This window comes from Cyprinodon tularosa, unplaced genomic scaffold (assembly GCF_016077235.1).
Source record: "Cyprinodon tularosa strain WSP-4 unplaced genomic scaffold, ASM1607723v1 ctg31, whole genome shotgun sequence".
Taxonomy (NCBI): Eukaryota; Metazoa; Chordata; class Actinopteri; order Cyprinodontiformes; family Cyprinodontidae; genus Cyprinodon; species Cyprinodon tularosa.
Genome location: NW_024039019.1, coordinates 2,917,224 through 2,934,637, shown reverse-complemented (window position 1 = coordinate 2,934,637; position 17,414 = coordinate 2,917,224). Strand labels below are relative to the sequence as shown.

The 17,414-nt window shown below is 37.4% G+C and overlaps 1 protein-coding gene across 1 annotated transcript; it reads right to left on the bottom strand.

Moving 5' to 3' along the window:
• mpp1 (membrane protein, palmitoylated 1) lies at positions 1–14,245 on the bottom strand. Its single transcript, XM_038292263.1, has 12 exons — positions 13,915–14,245; positions 10,920–11,048; positions 10,756–10,834; positions 8,175–8,260; positions 8,024–8,092; positions 2,964–3,160; positions 2,776–2,879; positions 2,624–2,704; positions 2,301–2,381; positions 2,003–2,205; positions 1,246–1,320; positions 1–632 (listed from the first exon to the last, which is right to left on the bottom strand). The coding sequence occupies exons 1-12, from the start codon at positions 14,035–14,037 to the stop codon at positions 456–458; spliced, it is 1,404 nt and encodes a 467-aa protein (XP_038148191.1). The 5' UTR covers positions 14,038–14,245; the 3' UTR covers positions 1–455.
• Between the last annotated feature and the right edge of the window lie 3,169 nt (positions 14,246–17,414).

Genomic DNA, 17,414 nt, shown 5'->3' with positions numbered 1-17,414 from the left:
TAGGAGTTATGATGAGTTTATTTTTTTAATTTGCTGAAAGTGCTTTTACAGTACCCCATCAGATAGTGGTTGACTTGGTTGCTTTTGTGCTGAATATATGGAGTGACACAAACAGAAGAAGCTAATAGTCTCATTTCATCTAATGGGATCAGAAAAAAAGGGAGCATTCCAGCTGATGTTTCATTTGACTATTTCCATTTATTTTAAAGCATTTCTTTCTTTCACAGTTGAGGTCCCGTTTTGCATTTGATAATCTATCAGCAACCTTAAATGTGTGGGGCACCTATACTGACCTCCTGGAGATATCTGAAACACCCGTCCTGAGATTATCCTTTCAACATATTGCTTTTTTTGTGCAAACAACAATCCGGTGATCAAAAACGCTGCTAACTCGGAAGTTTGGTGTAAGGAGTGATATTGCACCGCTTTTGAATAAAACTGGTGCCAGAGAGCCTCTAGTAGACCCAGGATATAGGCACCCACTGTAGAGTGGAGGTGGCCTGCTCCATGGCCTCCTCCACCCCTTTAACGCTTTCATCTACGTCATTGTTGACGAGAACCACATCAAAGAAGTGTCCATATGTGCTCAAAATGGCATCAGACTCTTTCTGGATCATCTGAATGTTTTCCGTCTGAAAAACAAAAAGAAAAGAAACATTATATTATAGTTTTATTAGTAGATTAGTCTGTTGAGCTTTCGAATTAGTGTCTTTTAAAAGTATTTAAACCCTTTTCTAATTACAGAATCTACATGACAGATCAACAGAGAGCAGCATAAACTTTAAGGAAAGTGTGTTATGATTTCTTACATTTACTAGAAAAATATCTCAACATTTTATGGCATATTTAGACTCTCCTTAGCCCAATCACCAAAAATAACATGCAATACACGTATAAACAAGTTTGCGATAGTGTACCAAAAACTCCAAACCAAACTACACTGCAAAAACGATCTAGAAATAAGTTAATATTTATTAAATCAAATATATTTACCCAAAATTTGAGCAGGTAAATAAGTTGATTTGCCAATGGAACAAGTATATTTACTCTTAAAATAGGATAATTAGATAATAAGCACTTGAAATCTTATTTTAAATGAAAATTGTCTTGTTCCAAGTTTCACACTGAACTCAATTCAAGACAAAATGCACTTATATTAATTTAAAAAATGACTTATTTAGATACATTTTTGTTGAGTGGTTTATACAGTTTTAAAGGCACTGTTTTTTTCTCTCTTATTATCACCTGTGGAGCTGTGTTAGTGGGAGCGATGAAAACCACAAGAGGAGAAAAATCTGCAGTCCGAACAAGCTTCAGGGTCTGAAAGGAGAAATGATTTAATCAACATTAGAATGAACATTAGATTATTTTTTTTTTTTTTTAACACTAACCAATCTTAATATAAAGTTCCTGAAGTGATTCTTAGATTTTTAAAAGAAGCTTTTAAAATGGACATTATTGTGCATTGATTTATTTCAAATGCTCTTAAAATGCTAAAAGCAGATTAACATCTACTAATTTAATTTGTTAGAATCGCCCCACAGTGCAAGGCTATTGGTATTAAGTGGGAGCCAAAAATAAAGATGTGCAAATGGTAGGAGAATACAAGACCACCACGCAGTGGAGAAAGATGAAAAGTTGATAGAGGCGACGTGTATTACAGATTTTTGTAAACACTTTTTTGTTAAAATATGACATCTATAATTGGAAGTGGGACACACTTTTTTTGCAGCAAAAACACAGTAACAAATTAGCAAAAAAAGTATTTTTTTAACTTTTTCAAAATCTTAAGCAAGAAGAAAGAAATACTTGTGATTTTGCAAACATAAAAAAGTAAACATTCTTCTGGCGATAGCACACAAATATCATGAATGCTTGTGGCAGGATTCAAATGAGCAATTTTAATCTAGATTAATTCAAAGGTTATAGTGAGACTAATCTAGATTAAAAAACAAGTCTATGCCCAATACTAGTAAAAAGAATTGAAATAATGATTTCTGACCTGTGGTTCTATGTCCAGCACTGCAATCTTGTCCTGTTCGTGGATCTTATGGATCGTTTCAAACTTGGTTCCAAACATGAATCCCTGAAAGCTTCCGTACTCCAGCAGCTCGTTTCTAGAAATGCACTTGGTCATGTCTTCATTTGACATGAAGTAATACTCCTTTCCGTTCTCCTCGTCCTTACGCTGTGGTCTGGTGGTGTCTGTGCAGATTCAAAGTAAAAAAAAAAAACTTCAGCCAATGAGAAGTGTGCAAAACGCTATATGAGCTGCAAAAACAGGTGAAAAGTCTGCTCACGTGGTGCAGGGTAGGAGAATTTCTCAGGGTATTTTGTTAAAAGAGCACTTTTGATGTTTCTCCTTCCAACACCAGGGGCCCCTAGGAGGAGCAGAATTCTCTTAACTACATATTTGAAGGTAATTTTTGTCAAAGCGTAGCTTGAATAATAAACATTAGAATTAAATTAAAATGAATTCAAATTAAATTTAAAAAGTGCATTTCTGCGTTTATGTGCTAAATATGCGTGAACATTACAAGTTTTATTTAAAAAATCTGAAACCAAATTCTTGAAAACTGAATTCCTCCTAAACTAAAGGCAGTATGAACATGTTAAAGCTCACCAATGAGCACCAGAGTTTTCCTTTTAAACGCAGGGAGCCTCACAACCTCCTCATAGGATATCACATCCAGCTGGTCAAAAACTGCAGGAACAGAGTTGATTTGTTTAGATAAGCTCACAACATAGGATTAGTGATAAGAAAAGCACACTCACTAGAGCTGTGTTTGGCAAGGTACTTGTCTTTGCACTTCTTTTTCTTTCCAAACGGGCTGCAGGACTGACTGCCCTGTTTGGCCTTGCTTTTACTGGCCACCCTCCTACAAAAAAAATACACATATCAAGCCGGCATCTGTGGAATGCATTTTTTACACTGCAGGACGAGGCACTTTAGGGTTGTTTACCATTCTTGGAGTTCTGGAGAGGGTATCAGTCCAGCAAAGTCTACAGCACTGTTCTCCACTCTGCCCTGCCACCAGTTTGGATCCTGCTTGTTGATGATGTAGATGATGTCGCCGGTCTGAAACTTTAAGCCGGCCTCTTTGCACGGGATGAGGTCGTCCTTGGAAGGGTCGTAGTCAAACTGAGCCCTCATGTACATCTGCAGATTAGGATCAGATTGAAACTAGGTTAAAGAAAAAAGGAAGAATAATTATTAATATATTATCTATGCAGACTAGCTATTCTTGTTGGGCATATTTTGTTCTTTAAAAAAAGAAGATATACCAGTAAGCCATTTGGATTATTAATTTGTTTAAAACGGCATAAATATCTCTGAGATCTGAAACCTTGAACTGAAGTAAAAGTTTCAGAAAAAAAGTGGCAATATAAAGGTTTCTCATTGATAACATGAGAACTTTTTGCTTCAGGAGCACAAAACAAAACAAGGATATATTCCCACAGTCATACAGGTATGACTGTGGGAATATATTCCAATTAGTTAGGTCTTACAAATTAAAATGTGTTCCAATTGGTCGCATTTGTCAGATTAAAATTAGATTATGATGATATTAAATATAGGTTTCCAACATTTCTATGATTTTTTATTTATTTATCTGATATACCTTTTTAAGTTTCTTTCATAAGCATAAGTGGAGGAAATACAGTGGTCTGCAAAAGTTTGGGCAACCTTGTTAATTTCCATGATTTTCCTTCATAAATCGTTGGTTCTTAGGATAAAAAAAATCAGTTAAATATATCATATAGGAGACAAACACAGTGATATTTGAGAGGTACAACGAAGTTTATACCATTTACAGGAAGTGTGCAATAATTGTTTTAACAAAATTAGGCATGTGCATAAATTTGGGCACTGTTGTCATTTTACTGATTTAAAAATCTCTAGAACCAATTATTGGAAATCAAAATTGGTTTGGGAAGCTCAGTGACCCTTGACCTACATACACAGGTGAACCCAATTATGAGAGAGTATTTAAGGGGGGGCAATTGTAAGTTTCCCCCCTCTGTGAATCTTCTATGATGAGTAGCGACATTGGAGCCTCAAAACTACTGTCACATGACCTGAAAACAAAGATTGTTCACCATCATGAATTAGGGGAAGGATACCGAAAGCTGTCTAAGAGATATCAGTTGTCCGTTTCGACAGTTAGGAACATAGTCAGGAAATGGAAGAACACAGGCACAGTTCAAGTTAAGGATCGAAGTGGCAGACCAAGGAAAATCACGGATAAACAGAAGCGAAGAATGGTTAGAACAGTCAAAGTCAACCCACAGGCCAGCACCAAAGACAAACAACATGATCTTGCTGCAGATGGAGTCATTGTGAATCGTACAACTGTTGCACGCACTTAACACAAGGAGATGCTGCACGCAAGAGTGATGCGGAGGAAGCCTTTTCTCCGCCCACATCACAAACAAAGCCGCTTGAGGTATGCTAAAGCACATTTGGACAAGCCGGCTTCCTTTTGGAATAAGGTGCTGTGGACTGATGAAACTAAAATTGAGTTATTTGGACATAACAAGGGGCGTCATGCATGGAGGAAAAACAACACAGCATTCCTAGAAAAACACCTGCTGCCTACAGTAAAATTTGGTGGTGGTTCCATCCTGCTGTGGGCCTGTGTGGCCAGTGCAGGGACTGGGAATCTTGTTAAAGTTGAGGGACGCATGGATTCCACCAAATATCAACAGATTCTGGAGACCTATGTCCAGGAATCAGTGACAAGGCTGAAGCTGTGCCGGGGCTGGATCTTTCAACAGGACAATGACCCTAAACACTGCTCAAAATCTACTAAGGCATTCATGCAGAGGAACAAGTACAACGTTCTGGAATGGCCATCTCAGTCCCCAGACCTGAATATTATTTAAAATCTGTGGTGTGACTTAAAGAGAGCTGTCCATGCTCGGAAACCATCAAAACTGAATGAATTAGAGGGGTTTTGTAAAGATGAATGGTCCAAAATACCTCCAACCAGAATCCAGACTCTCATAGGAAGCGTTTAGAAGCTGTTGTTTCTGCAAAAGGGGGATCTACTAAATATTCAGTTATTTTTTTTGATTGTGGTGCCCAAATTTATGCACATGCCTAATTTTGTTTAAACAATTATTGCACACTTCCTGTAAATGGTATAAACTTCGTTTCACTTCTCAATTATCACTGTTTGTCTCCTATATGATATATTAAACTGATTTTTTTTATCCTAAGAACCAACGATTTATGAAGGAAAATCATGGAAATTAACAAGGTTGCCCAAACATTTGCAGACCACTGTATGCACAATTAAAATCAGTTTGTGTGTAAATAATCTAAATAAGATATACTTTATTTAGAGACCTTAGTTACTGAAACAATTGTTTTACTAGTATTCCAATTTATAAAACAAATCTGTATTACCTTCACTCCAGGAGAAAGGAGTATTACTATCCCTTAGATATAAAGAGTTGGTACTTTTCATTTTGCTATCAGCTACGCTAAGCTAAATATGAATTGTTTTGATGTCACTACTATGGAACGCTGCAGCAAATGTAGAGTAATCGATAAACAGTCTGGAGCATAGCGAGAAAAGTTCAGTGACAACTTTTAGTACGGAGCATGAGAGATTCACCTAACGCAAGTAGATGTTTCAGGTAGGGCTGCAACTAACGATTATTTTAAAAATCGATGAATCGGCCGATTATTTTTTCGATTAATCGATGAATCGGACAAAAAAAATTTTTTATATTAACCTCTTTATTCCAAAATAAACATTTTAGACAGAACAAACAAGCACACAAGTACAGGTTGCTCATTAACTGTACTGGTGCAATATGAAAAATAAATGTTTGTGTCAAAACTACGCAAACTTACATGAGAAATGTAGCTGAACATCCACAAAATATAGGGTACTTTGTTTCATAAAGCGCAAAAAGAGACAGGCATTTTTGTTTTTTAAAGCCCCTAAGGGGTTCAAACAATAGGCCCCCCCCCATTTCAACAGTTTAGTTTTTTTTAGACTAGAAGAGTTCTGCCTTTTAAGACAGGAAAGTATAGCAGTTAAAGTTGCTGCTTGAGAAAATACTGAACCATAGAGATAAAAATAGCCCTGTGATTCAAATTAGAAATTGTATTTGGAATAAAAATGAGAGAACTAGGGGTGGTAAAAAACACATCCTCTAAAGACAGATATTTACATGGGAATGTGGCATATAATTAATTGACATATTACTGATCTTGCTGGATTATATTCTGCTCTACTTCCATAAATTGCAGGATCTTATTTTCTTTATCTTTGCCAGAAGATTTAAACTTTAAAAGCCTTGCCCTCATAATTTGCAAGTTAATTTATTTATAAAGGAAATATAAACGCTGCTTAAGCTAATTCAAATGAAATTAAAAGTAAAATAAGTAGCCAACCTTATTCCTGTCTGTAACCTACTAACACGGTAAGGAAAGCATCAGATGAGCTACCTGAGAAACTAACGTTACGTTTCCCCACTTTAAAACCAAACAAACGGTTACTCATCCTGCTGATGAGCTCTCTTCACTGCCATTGAAGGCTCCAACGTGTTTTCTTTTCAGGTGCTGCGTCATAACAGTGGTGGTTCCGTGCCATGTTCATTTGTTTTTACAAAAGTTGCATGTTACGACTTTTTTCACTTTACAAAGCGCAGGCTATTTTAATTATTGTGATCAATTTGCGCCGTCAATCCCGGCGCATGCGCGCTTCATTTGCAGTCTGGACGCTGAGGGTAAACTCCTCACCAATATCCTGCGGCTCTGACTGCACGCTGAGAGGGATTCCCGTGGGAGAGGGAGAAAGGGGTTGGGATGAGGGAGGCGCCCCGCGGCAGGCAAAAGCCGCCAGTGACACCGTAAAAAGTCGCCAGATTTGTCGCTAGTCGCTTTTTTGAAAAATAGTCGCTGGAGGGGTCTGAAAAGTCGCTGAGTTGGCAACACCGCAACTGCGGCGCTGACTCTCTCCGCCATATTTTTTTTCTTCCCCCGGAGGACGGCGGCGGCGGATGACGCATTAATCGCGCGACACAACTAATCGATGATGAAATTCGTTGCCAACGCTTTTAAAAGTCGATTTTTATCGATTTTATCGATTCGTTGTTGCAGCCCTAGTTTCAGGTGTCAATTTTATGTTTTTCTTTTTTTAGTTAGTTTTTTTGAAAATGCATACTTTCCTCTTTACTTGTTGGCACCCCAGCAACAGATATCTTAAAATCTTTTGAATTTTCCTTTGTAAAATATAACCAATAATCTGAATAAATTTACTCGAAATGAAATAATAATCGTGATGAAACAAAATTATGCTTCTGCAATAGAAGGAGCAAAATCTCTGAAGCTTTAGCAAGGGTGTCAATAAGTGCAAGGATGCAGCTGTATATTAGTGATTTTGCAAGACATTCAACTGTTTCCTTTTCCAGGTTACAGAAACATAATATCCCCACTAGATGCATAAAAACTAAACAAAGTGCTGGGTCACTAAATCCATGTTCTTGGTGCGATAGTACACGAAGAATGTCTCACTAAACCAGCTAATGAATTACAAAGTGGAAGCTAGGTTGCAATCACTGATTATAGCAAACACAAAGCATTGGAGAAAAAACAAAACAAAACACTTTTTCATTTAAAATAAATCCATTTCACTTTAAATGAACAATCAGCAGCATTTCAAAAGCTGTGGTTCAGTGTACTTTTGATCAAGAGCAGCCATTTTCTTGGCAGAAGGCTGGATGATGGAATAGCATGCCTGCTGTGTCCAGTAGATGGCAGTATGAAACCCACCATTAGTGCGTTTCAACTAGGCTAGACAACTATAACTACAGGTACGAATACCCTTTAACAGGAACTAATTTCATAGTCACCTGATTTGCTCACTGACTAAGAGCAGATGGACCTAAACAAAACCTTTATAAATATGAAAAAAGTGAAGAAATAAAAGTTACACTTCATCTCCGACATGGAAAAGAAGAAAAAGAAATGCCAAAACTAGAGCGTGCATGGCGTCGATATTACCTCGCAGATTCTGGAGCGATTCTGCATCTTAGGGATGATCTTCATTGTAACCACGCCAGTTGTTTCTTTCTGCAGGAGGTTTTTCAAGACGTTAGTAACCAAGAGATGTGAGATTAAAAGCTAGGATGATAACTGACAGTGTCCAACTCACCAGAATCTTCTGTAGTTGATCAACAGAATGGTTCGTCACACTTTTCCCATTGATTTCTGCTATCTCATCCCCTTCATGTATAGAGCCTGCAAACAAATAACCCACATTTATTTCTAAGGGTTTCTGCTGCTTTTCTAACCTTAATTAAAAAAATAAAATCTAGGTTATTCTGGCATTTACTGATGCATCCAAAATGTATTCTAGAGGTTGAATGGTAAATGTTCAATAACCTGAATTTACATACCCCTTTAAAAAGTCCAAGGACTCAAGAGCTTCACATTATTATTCACCCCTTCACACGCTGACAGCAGCTAGCTAAATTGTAGTCAAAGCTGCTCAGGGACAGAAGCAAGGCTGCTACAATCAGTAGCACACCCTACATCCTGAGCCTGTTTTTTGTTTTTTGATTTTTTTTTTTTTTTTATATATATATGGTGGTGGATTTTAAATATTTAATACAAATTGGCAAATATTTGAAAAAATTCCCCTGCGCAAGTTGCAGAGAAGCCATGTTTTCTGGCCCAGATGTGGCTCTTAAAGCATACTTCATACATTTTTAATGAGAAGGAGTTCTGGGCATTTCCAGCAGTTGGCATACTTTATCTAATCCCAAGGTGCTGTTGCAATAACTGGTTATTGTATGGATTTTAAATGACAGTTAGGGCAGCACAATAAATTGTGAATACATGATCATTGCAATACCAGTTAATGTAACACAGCAAAGTATAATATGTAATAGTAGTGTAATTAAGCATTACCAACCTCAAATGTAATATGCCAATGTCATATTTAGCAAATTGGACAGATTCTCATGGCAGGAGGGGCTTACATTTTAGATGAATGACATTGACCTATACTAAACATGTATAGCGCCCCCTATAACATTTATCAATATACTGCAATTGCAACATTTTTAAATGTCATGCAGCCTTAATCACTGTTGTGCTGGAGCACCTTTTAACTGCCTGCCTCAGGATTTGAAATGAAGTTAAAAAATCTAAAGCTCTTCATAATTCCATCTACTTATCAGACTTCATTTAGACAATAAACTAAAACAATCCCACAGCATCATAATACCACCACCAGGCTTGAGAGTCTACAGTCCTCTGACTAAAAAGCTGTATCAACTCTCAAATAACAGTGTGGGGGAAAAAAATAAATAAGTAAAATAAATAAATTTGGCAAAATATCACGATTTTAAATACGTACATGAGGACTGCAACGTCTTTACAAGGATTGTTTACGATTAGGGCCGAAACAATTAATCTGATTAATCTTGATTAATCTATTATTGGAATAATTGTCAACTAATTTAGTAATCAATTAATCATAAACTGGAGTAAAGAGACTGTAAAACATGCTTTTAGTTGACAGAGCGACCCCAATAGAGCAGTAATTATATCAAAATTGTTAAAAAATATAAATATAAACATTTTGCATTTAAGACCTTTTTTTTTTTAAATGAAGCACATCCAGTAAAGTGTGTACAGATACATCTGATGCTATTGCTGCTCCTGTGTTTAGTGGCAGAGAGCAGCTTTGCTATATTTGCTGTTATAAGTAGGTAAAAAGTCATTTTAATATTTTTTTAAGTGAGAAAGTCCACCTCAAAGAAGGAGAAGACGATGAGAAAAAGAAAGCAGAGAAAGTGCGGACTGCTGGAAGAACTGCGGTGAACTGGTGAAAGAAAAGTGAAATGCTGTGCTTAAAGATGACCCTGCACATTTTGAGTATGTATGGCTCAACCTGCCGCTGTGAAGCAGGATTCTCCATAATGAACCGAATAAAAAATAAATATCGATCTAGGCTCACAAATACGCATCCTGATATGTACTTGAGAATGGCTTTGTCACCAATCAAACCCAGTTTAAAAGCCTTGCAAGGTAGCCGAACGCCCACTGCTCTCATTTAGCCATGAAAAAGAAAGACAAAAAAAACGTAAGTTCAGGTGTTTTATAAAATATGTGAATCAGGAAATTGTCTATACCCTAAATTGAACAATTATTTTCTACTTCAAAAAACACTTTAGATTTTTTTATTTTATTATTATTACATCATTTTCTTATTTAAAATTTCAATGTATAACATGGATGTATTAAAACTTGCTTTTTATTTCAGTGTTAACTTCTGTTTAAAGTAACGGATTATAATTAAAAATGTCTTCTCCACTTCCTAACAAAATTCCTTACATCTGAGGTTGATGTTTCACTTTCAAAGTTAGAAAAAAATAAAAAATTAATCCAGAAACGCACTAAAACCGGCCTAATAATGGAGATATCAGGCTAACATTAACCTTCTAGTCTGACTCTGACTTAAACCCCAAAAAGAATATCTGAACTGTTTAGCTTTTGCCAAGAACTGTCATAAACTTTTACACTTCTGCTAAAGGTCCTCAGTTATCCCAGCATCTGATTTTTCTACAGAATAGGTCTGGCTTTTCTCTAATCTTGCTAAAGGATACCAATCCAAATATGAGTTTCAGGGTATGCATACATTTGAGCCTGTGTGTCAACTGAATGGATGCAACCTTATATTATCCCCCAACATCACCTGGAACATATCCCGAAGAAAAAATAATCACCTTGTCTGTGGATCATCCCACCGTGTAATATTCTGGCCACCGTGCAGCGCTGCTTTTCATTTATTTTCAGAGTGACACCCTACAGATGAGAAACGGACCAAAAGGAGGAATCAGTTGATATCCAAACACAAAGCGACGGCCTTCTGGGCAGAGAGCATGCATACCATCGGCTCTGAGGGGTTCTTCTCAAAGGCTACTTCCTTCATCCTGGATAGCTCTGAGCCGTTCATGTGTTCGGCACAACCATTGGTGTAGAACTCAGCTCCTCTGCTCTCAATGGCTTGCATAGCCGCCTGAAGGGACAGAAATTTGAAGATGGGAAACATTAAAGGAAGGAATATTGCTGAAACTCACATAAAAATCCATTGAAACAGAAACCCTCCAACATTTCTACTAATATTTATACTCATGTCTCCAAACAGCTGTGTTTCATTAGCAGCTTCACTGTGTGTTTATGGTTGAATATTAACCTAGTTTTTTAACACCTGATTAAGCACCTCCTGCCATTTGCTCCCCCCAGCTTCATGTGGTCATGGATACAATGAGAGGAGCCGCATCAGGTGATCAGAGAAGATTGGATTTTCAGGATTTTTTATTTTTTTTTGTTATTCAACACCCGAGTGAAACTGCATCTCTAATTATATCAAGTGCATAAAGATAGTCCCCATCAGAGTTAACATCCTTCTAGGAACGACCATTTAATGTCTTGGGAACAAGATAAGACACTCCTGGCTTCAAGGGAATAAAGTACAGAGGAGTTTGCTGCATAACGGAAAGTTTCTAAATGAATGACTAAACTATGGTCTGGGAGGCCTGCAGCATCAGCATAAAGTTTCTGCGTTAAAACGACACATCAGCACCACCTCAGCAGAAAGGATATCATCTTCAGAGAAAACAATAAACCAATAAATATTATTATCACTCTGCTTCCACCCCCCCCTTCCTTCATCCTGAAAGGCAGCTTGGTGCGGCCTACCGCCAGGAATTCCTCCTTAATCCGGCTTCTAGTTTCTGCATTATTGGATAAGCAGGAGTAAACAAACAGTAAGGGAGCAGTTTTTTTTTTTTTAAATGTAGCTCAACAGTTATTTATACTCTTGCTTGCACTGCTGTGCGTCACAACTGTGCAGGAAAAGACCCGATGCTTAACAGATGAAGTTACATCCTCTGTGTCGCAGTAAACATCCTGACGGCCTAAATTCTAAGGTTCTCCTTACTCACTTTGTTTTGTCTCTTAGAGCTAAAACACACACAGAAAACAAAAAAACAAACAAACAAAAAAAAAAAAACAATAAGTAAGCAGCATTAACAAGTTACACAACCAGTGTATCTCAACTCTGCGACATCTGTGTGATTAGTGACACAAGACCCTTTAATGACCTGCACTGACTCAACCAGAAGGTCTACAAGTTATAACTGCTGAGGTTTCAAACGGCTACAATTTTCAATCAGGCTTTACAGGAAAATGGTGAAAGCAATTACATTCCCACTGGCTGTGTGGAGAAGAATGACATGGTTCTGCTCCTCCACTAACTCTTTCTATACATTTTGGTTTATCATCATTAAATGAAGGTTAGAGGCTGAAGCTTTAAACGGATAAAACGGAGCACACTCCAGCCTTCCTATTATCTGCTGTAATCATTGCTCTCTCTTGCTCTTTGGCAGCATTACTGACATCTCTGTATTTCCTCATACAGAAATTCAAACTATTTTTGAAGCTGTTGTATTTCTCCATCAGAGCATCTGCATCAAAGCATGATGTTGCACCAACTAACTATAAAAAAAAAGAAGATTGTAATTACTGGTTACCCACTGGAAAATAAACAGTCTGGTGTTTTTGTAAAGGAGAAATTTCTCTATGAATCTCTGAGTCATTTTCTCATTGATCAGTTCTCTCCACTGATTTAATCACAACCTACTTATTTGTTACTCAAGAGTGAAACTGTTTTCTATTTGAAATAAAGCAACTTGGAATCACTAGCTCTATCAGACAAAAATGATCAATTTAATAAGAAAACACTCCTTCAAAATGACAAATTTTATAGGATGCAGATTGAAGGATTCAACCATAGCATTAAGGTTTTTTAAAATGTCCATGCAGGACATTAAGTTCTCACTTTGCTCTGTTTCATCATGTGATTTAAACGATTTCTGATATTGGAATGTGTGCTTAAAGCAATCAGTAGTGCTTTAAACATCACTGGCTGTTTATCTGGTCCCAAAACTGACATAAGCAGAGAAGGACAGGAAGCATCCTCAACTCCAAACTCAAGATAAAGAGTTCCCCTGCAGACATCCTCAGCTTACCAGTCCTTACTGTTAAGATAATGTGACCTCACTGTAAGACAGTGATATAACAAATCAGGGCCGGGCACAAGGGCACAGTGCTGTGATTGGAATCGCAAACTGCTGATATGAGGAAAGAAGTTTCCTCTCTTCCCCTTTTTCCCCCTCTCTAAGTCTCACCAGTGCTGACCTTTCAAATTTCACAGAAAGACTTTCTGAAACACTGCTGCTCCCTGGCTGCTTAGTTCCAATTCCCCAAATTTTTATTTTTTTTTTCTTCATCTGATTTCTGGACATTTTAGTAAGGAACCAAATCTTTGTTCTTATGTTGCAATCACACTAAGATGAAGTAAACAACCTAGTTTCATCTGAAACTAATTCCTGATCCAGTTTTGTGGGAAAACTTACCAAACAATCTGTGCAGAAGTGAGCAAAACAAAATGCAGCATTGAAATAAAAGACAGAAAAGGAGTCCCAAAAGAACAGAGGAAGGCCTATTTATGATCATTTGACATCTTCAGCATGCATGGTTTTGTGTCCTGTGGTTACAGCCTGAAATACACAGTTGTCAGCTGTAAATGCACTTAGTTTAGGTTGAAATGCAGAAGTGAAATTGTCAATCAAGTGTCTCGTGGAGTCTAACAAAGGCTGACAGACTGGAGTTTGCTGACAAAGACCTGCTGATTTGACAGAAGTCTCAAGTTCGTATTTTAAAGAGAAGATCCCGATCAGCTCTTTAAATCGCCCCTTTATCTTTTAATTATTTGTTGGGGTAATTTTACACAGCTACAACTATTAATGAACACCCAGAACACGCAACCCGGAAGCAAATGCTCAAAAATAATGTGGGAGACAGGGTAAATAAGGCCTTACCTTGTCAGGCTTTGGTTTGTTTTGGAGGAGATGCTCCAGGTACAGATCAGAAAGGGCTGTCCGGACGCTGCTCACCGGCTCAAGTATGAGGGCAGGTTCGTTTTTATTGGATTTTAACGTCATCTTTCCCTGTTAGGTTTTTTAAAAAAAAGCGGACCCTTATTGCCCCCGACCAAGGTCCACGGGAGGCTTGATGAAACCGCTGATAAGGAGTCCTGGAGACGTGATAAGACGCAGAGGGAGGTAAAAGTCCGAGGTTTTAATCAGCAGCAGGTGAGCGACATGAGATAACTGGCAGAGACACCGCTGACGAAGCAAGTAAACACTAGTGACGGCTGCAGCCTCTGCTGCTGCAGCTGCACTCAGAGCGTCAGGGTGCTGCGTTCAAGAGCCACCGCTAAACTCCGAATTTACAGCACTTCGGTTTGAAGGAAAATCCACTACCACGTGTAATAAAAAGCTTCCAAATAAGTATTGCATTAAATACTACTTTTGTAAATAGCGGTATATTTACCAACATTTCAAAGCAGTTGGTCCTTTAAGTTATATTGTAAGTTGACTAAAAGAAGAAAAAAATGTTTTACTTATTGGTGCAAATTTGATGGACTGAATATACCCAGTTTGTTTTGTTTTAAGGTTAAATACTTTAACCCAACAAATACTTTAACCCAACCCCAACAAATAATCAATAGATAAATATTAACCACAAATGTAGGAATTTCGTCCCACTTTTACTCTGAAGTGGAAATGTTATTGAGAAATATTATAAGTGAGAAAATTGTAAGAAAAATATCTCATGAATTCAGAAAAAAAAAAAGTATTAGGTTTCCTACTGTTATAGATGGGAAATGATTTATTTTCTGATAATCATTTTCATTGAATACACATTTCATCTCTCTTTTGAGCTACTGTCTCATCTCAAAAAGAATATTTTAAAACTGGTGCAGAGCTTTTTCAGTTCTGGCAGCAGATACATCTAAGAAAATTTGAAATTCAAACTGATGCAAAGACCTTTGCAGAATGGCCATTTGTTAAGAGACAAACAAACGTTTTATCTTGGTAAATTAAGAAGAAAATCAATACTGCTGCAAAGGTATCATCTCTAAACCATCTTAATAGTTTCAGACAATTCCAATTTTATATTTTTTGTAAAGCAATGGTAAGAATCTAAAATGGAGCATTCTGATACTAACAAGGTAAAATATTACTTAGGCAGTCCCACAATTCTCATCAAGAATAAACCATTTATACATTTACACAATTTTATTTATTTTTTTATTTTTTATTTTTTGTTTAATGTGTTTGGGTTATATTTTGAAAGTGACAAAAAAGGGAGACAGAAATACACAGATACAAAAAATAATAATATTTTAAACAACAAACAAACAAGCAAACTCTGAGCCACCTGGAGCGCTCGTCATTCAGACCGCCAAAATTCCGATAGTTTTGAACGCGCCATCACTACAGCGTTTTGAGAGGGGCAGCTCCAGCAGCGCTCAGGAAAGCAAAACAACTCCGTCCTTAAAGAACATGGTGATCCCAGAAAGAGCACCCAGCTGCAGTGGGGTGCTTACGCAACACGATCACAGCATTCACTGGGACAGCTACAACGTTTTAAAAATAAAAAACAGGATGACTGGATGTCCTAATGCGCAATAAGGTTCACCAAGTGCAAAGCTGTACCGACAGCACCACGCCCATTCAATCAGATAATAAACTCAGGGGACAATGTAGTAAGAACAATTGTACCCTTTATCTTAGGGCCCATATACCCTTTAATTATAGCAGGCCAATGGCTACTCATACTTTTTGGATTTTTCACATTTCTGTCAAAATGTCAGTCTTTTACACAGAGGTGTAGCCAGAAAAAAAATTATAAGGGTGGCCAGGCAATAACCAATGTACACTGAGGGGTGGCCGAAAGTAGATAGGCACCATAACCTCAGGGTCAATCTACACTGTTCTAACAGAGAAATTAACAAAGAAAACATCCATGTTTTCTAAATAAAAAAAAAAAAAAAAACTATACTTTCCCACTACCTTTTCTAACAAAAAGACAAATATATTCATACATCCGTGCTTCCTAGATAAAAGGTGTAGTGGATAAAATTCTTTCAGGTTTGAGTTTTGGGCGAACATCTTTTCCATTTTCCTTACTTACCTACTTTTATAAGTAATCATTCCGCATAAAATTTATATTTAATAAGTTTTTATCAAAACAGTTATTTATCTATGCTTTCACTGAAGACTCCTAGATGACTTGCATAGACACATCATTTTCTCTTTACCCCATAAAACACTAAATCTATTTCTGAAAAGAGCATAAATTCTGTACTTATCATCTATAATGATAGTATTTTGAGGTGCATAATTAACCACAGCGTTTTTGTTGTCAAGTCATTGTTAATATATGTAAAATTAAAATCTTGAATATTGCACTTTCGAATATTACTGCTGCCAACATCTGTATGTGAGAGAAATAAAGGGAAGGGATAGCCACAGGGGAGGCCAATGATTGGCTAAGGGTGGCCCTGGCCCCCAATCTAGCTCCGCCCCTGCTCTTACACATTTTTTTTTTTCACTCCAACCTGATATCCCTAAAATTGAGCAGGGAGTGTTGTTATGGTAAATGGTAAATGGCATGTACTTATATAGCACCTATTTTCAAGTGAGGAGACTTGACCAAAGCGCTTTACACTACATTCATTCACCCATTCACACACACACTGATGGTGGCAAGCTACATTGTAGCCACAGCTGCCCTGGGGCTCACTGACAGAAGCGGGGCTGCCGTACACTGGAGCCTTGTCCATCTAGAAACTAAAGAATGGTCTTTGCATCGATGGGTAGATGTGCATCTATGGAAAACCTTCAAATCTTGAGCCAGACGATCAAATTCATTAATGTCTGGATTTTTACAGAGCCATTTTATTACAATAATACTAAATTTGTGTATTTAAAACCGTCTGTTGTAGATGTAGCTGTAAGGCTAGGGTCTGTTTCCTGCTGCTCATTAAAGGAGAAGTCCGGTGAGCAAGGAATGATCAAGGGATCATTATCTATACCTAAAACTAATACATTCACAGGAAGTAACGTCACGGTACGGCAAACTGAGCGCCATTCTCCCCGCTTTACAAGCTAAATCAATGGGAACTACTAGACACATCTGCAAACAACATTTTTTTAAGATTTCGAGATGACTTCACCGCTGAAATTTGCAAAAGCTATAGTTAAACTGACAATGTCCACGTACATGAAATTTTTGCTTAGTCTCCTATGTGGTTTTTGGGTAACATTTAACAGGACTCATGGTAGCTCTCTATCCCGATTGGCTTTTTCTTGGCCCTCTTCCATAAAGGCACGATTTATTGAATGCACAACCAGTAGCTGTATGGTTGATAGATTCTCCAACATGTGTGGAGATCCCCTCATGTCCCCCGTATGGATGGATGCAAGCTGCAGAAGCAGGATTTACTACAGCATTCTTCATGCATTTCTTC

Excerpts from the sequence above, each read along its gene's own strand:
- mpp1 (XM_038292263.1), bottom strand. The coding sequence starts at position 14,037 with ATGACGTTAAAATCCAATAAAAACGAACCTGCCCTCATACTTGAGCCG. Across the intron at positions 3,161-8,023 it reads ATCGCTCCAGAATCTGCGAG|ATGTACATGAGGGCTCAGTT; the intron begins GTAATATCGACG and ends CCTAATCTGCAG. Across the intron at positions 633-1,245 it reads CCACTAACACAGCTCCACAG|ACGGAAAACATTCAGATGAT; the intron begins GTGATAATAAGA and ends TTTGTTTTTCAG.